Source organism: Trichechus manatus, unplaced genomic scaffold (genome assembly GCF_000243295.1).
Source record: "Trichechus manatus latirostris isolate Lorelei unplaced genomic scaffold, TriManLat1.0 scaffold00125, whole genome shotgun sequence".
Classification (NCBI taxonomy): Eukaryota; Metazoa; Chordata; class Mammalia; order Sirenia; family Trichechidae; genus Trichechus; species Trichechus manatus.
Genome location: NW_004444061.1, coordinates 1,451,140 through 1,454,115, shown reverse-complemented (window position 1 = coordinate 1,454,115; position 2,976 = coordinate 1,451,140). Strand labels below are relative to the sequence as shown.

At 33.0% G+C, this 2,976-nt stretch overlaps 1 protein-coding gene across 1 annotated transcript in view; it reads left to right on the top strand.

Moving 5' to 3' along the window:
- The window catches only part of OTOGL (otogelin like), a 200,727-nt gene extending 198,192 nt beyond the window's left edge, over window positions 1-2,535 (top strand). The window contains exons 58-59 of the mRNA XM_004384611.2: window positions 405-484; window positions 1,359-2,535. Coding sequence (XP_004384668.1) covers window positions 405-484; window positions 1,359-1,559 — 281 coding nt within the window. The 3' untranslated portion in view covers window positions 1,560-2,535. The remainder of the gene's footprint in view (window positions 1-404; window positions 485-1,358) is intronic.
- Window positions 2,536-2,976: the final 441 nt, after the last annotated feature.

Here is a 2,976-nt window from a genome sequence, read left to right as displayed (position 1 = left end):
ATATACATACACATATGTATGCATTTATTTATTTATACATACCATGATTCATTCCAAAAGTTATTTTAAACACATATATACCACACACCAGTTGATGTCAGCATTATTACATGTGTGGGATGTTTTCAAATTTGTGATTATGATAATTGTTCTAAGACAATATGATAAAGAGTTAAGTATAAATTTAGAACATGTAAGGGAAACTAGTTAGAATGTGAAAATAAACATTGCACATAAAATATGTAAGCATGAAGATTTTAAATATCAATAAAGGGATATATTTTATATATATACATTGATTTTTATTATACTTTTTAATTATAGACAATTTGTATAGTTAATTAACTCAAGAAACAATCTGACATGGGCTTTTTGATTAATAAATACATTATATATTTTACCAGGCAAAAGAGAAGAAAGAATATGCCAGAGAGTGATTATTAAAACAGTCATAAGGAGACAGGACTGTATAAGTCGAAGCGCTGTAAGTTGAAAAATATCATTTTTTTACATAAAGCATATGTGTTTCCAGAAGTATATATGTCATGGCACTAAGAAGTGTTTTTAAGCCAACAAAATGCCAAAACTTATTTAACTTTGAGATTATTTTTACACTCCAATATTAAAATAATTTGTGAAGAAGTATGAATTATTCTTAGCATAAATAATAGTTCTGAATGATACATCCAACCTAGACAGATGGAAATTAAATAAGTAAATTTGACTATATATATTGTCTTAATTATGCAGTTCGACTCAGCAAAAGTAGTCCGACTTCTAAGCTCTGTCCCCTTTAATATGACCTGTTTGATTCTACAGTCTACTTGAGTCATGACATAAAGCAGCTCACAATAGGATCATTAGATTGTGATTAATATATTCCATGTTGTTGTTGTTAGTTACCATTGAGTCAATTCCAGCTCATGGCTTCCCCATGTGTGCAGAGCAGAACTGCTCCACAGGGTTTTCAAGGCTCTGACCTTTCAGAAGCAGATCACCAGGCCTGTCTTCCAAGGCATCTCTGGGTGGCTTCGAACTGCCAAACTTTTGGCTAGTAGTTGAGCGCTTAACAGTGTGTACCACCAAGGAACTCCTAATATATTCCATACTCCTACCTAGTTATGAGTATACATTGCATGCTTTGAGTTATGTCAGCACTGCTGTGTTGGGTGTAACCATCGACCATCCCTTTGACTTACCTGAGTTATATTTCAACTTAGTATTTTCTGACATCTGCTAATATACGGAAGCTGGAGGGTTGCAGTGATGAGGAAAAAGACCTTAATTTCATCTATTAGTGAAAACAAGTAATAACCAGTGTTTTTAAAACTTTTTTTTCTTATTGTCTCTTCTTACAGGTAAATGTTGCATCTTGTGATGGAAAATGCCCGTCAGCTACCATATATAACATCAATATTGACAGCCACCTAAGATTCTGCAAGTGTTGTCGTGAAAATGGAGTGCGAAACTTGACTGTGCCACTCTATTGCTCAGGAAATGGTACTGAAGTCATGTACACTCTCCAAGAACCCATCGACTGCACATGCCAGTGGAATTGAAGTCTTGGATTCCAAGAACAGTACACAACATCGTAAAGTCAAATGGAGTTAACTTTTATCACTATTATTTAGGCACTGGACAGAGTTTTACATAACGTATTTTTTGACTATTGGGATATGGTAATTTAATAGTTGGTACAAAACCTATAAAATTTCAATGGCAAAATTAGATTTCTTGATTCACTCTATTTCAGATAATCAAATGATTTCAGGATGTTCTGCTGAAATGCTGTTACCACGTATATAATTGCAACATACTACAGACTTGGAATATTCATTAGTTAGGAGGGGTTATTTTGCAGAATATTTTCAAAGTCTACCATAGCTATCCAAAGTAAGATACCTTTGAATCTGTATTGTTTAGTCTGGTATGTGTAATTAGTTAAAATTGGCATCTGGATAGCCATAAAGAAAGGTGGCTTAGCGGTAGATCATAGAACTTTTGATTATTTAAAGCCGGAGTGGATATTAATGATGTTATTATACATTCTTCTCATTTTTCAGGCTTAACAGATGACCAGAGAAGCTGTATGACATGTACAAATTCATTCAGTGTAACCGTATAGTGAGTTTATGTTGGGTTAGAGTTTAGGACTTTTATGTCCAGTCTTCTGTTCTTTTCTTCCAAACCAAGTGTCTTTCGTAGAATAATCTTCCATTCTTAAAGAATTTTCATTGGATGGGATTAAAAATTTTAAATTCAATGCCTTTAAGAAAACAAACAAAAAATGCTGTACATGAAAACACACACACACATACACACACACACATACATTTAATAGCTTTCTCAATACTAAGGAGTAGGGAAATGTATATCGCTTGCTAAATAGAGGAGGGAGATTTTTGAACTTTTATTTTTTATACCATTAAACATACTATTTAACGTTTAGTTAGCTACTTGCTGTCTCATTGATTCTGATTTTTGAGATGTATTTGCAGACTATCAAAGTTGAGTGCTATTTTGATGTTAATGCTGCTGCTTAGCCAAGGAAGAATGAAATAAAATTATTTGAATGTATTAATAATTCTATAATAGAATACCGCACTTTTTAAATACAGTAGATTACTGACATTTGCAAGGAATATATCTTGAGATCTTTGCAAATTCCCAAAATATTTGCCACTTATGATATGTAATTATTTGAATTTCCTTATCTGTAAAAAAGAGAGAATGTTCTGTTTAGTGAGGTTGTTGTGGGGATCAAATGAGGTCAGTAGTCAACAGATGAGTAAATTTGCATTGAAAGGGAAGATGCTGGGGCCTGAAAGGACTAGGCTCAGACTCTGGGTAGGTGACTTGCTTTCACATAGTAGTATTTCTGTTTCAAATCAAGTTTCCAGAAAAACTGCAACTTTTTATATATTTTGGACTTTCAAGTGAACTCATAAATAAATGAACGAATGAATATGACGTCTG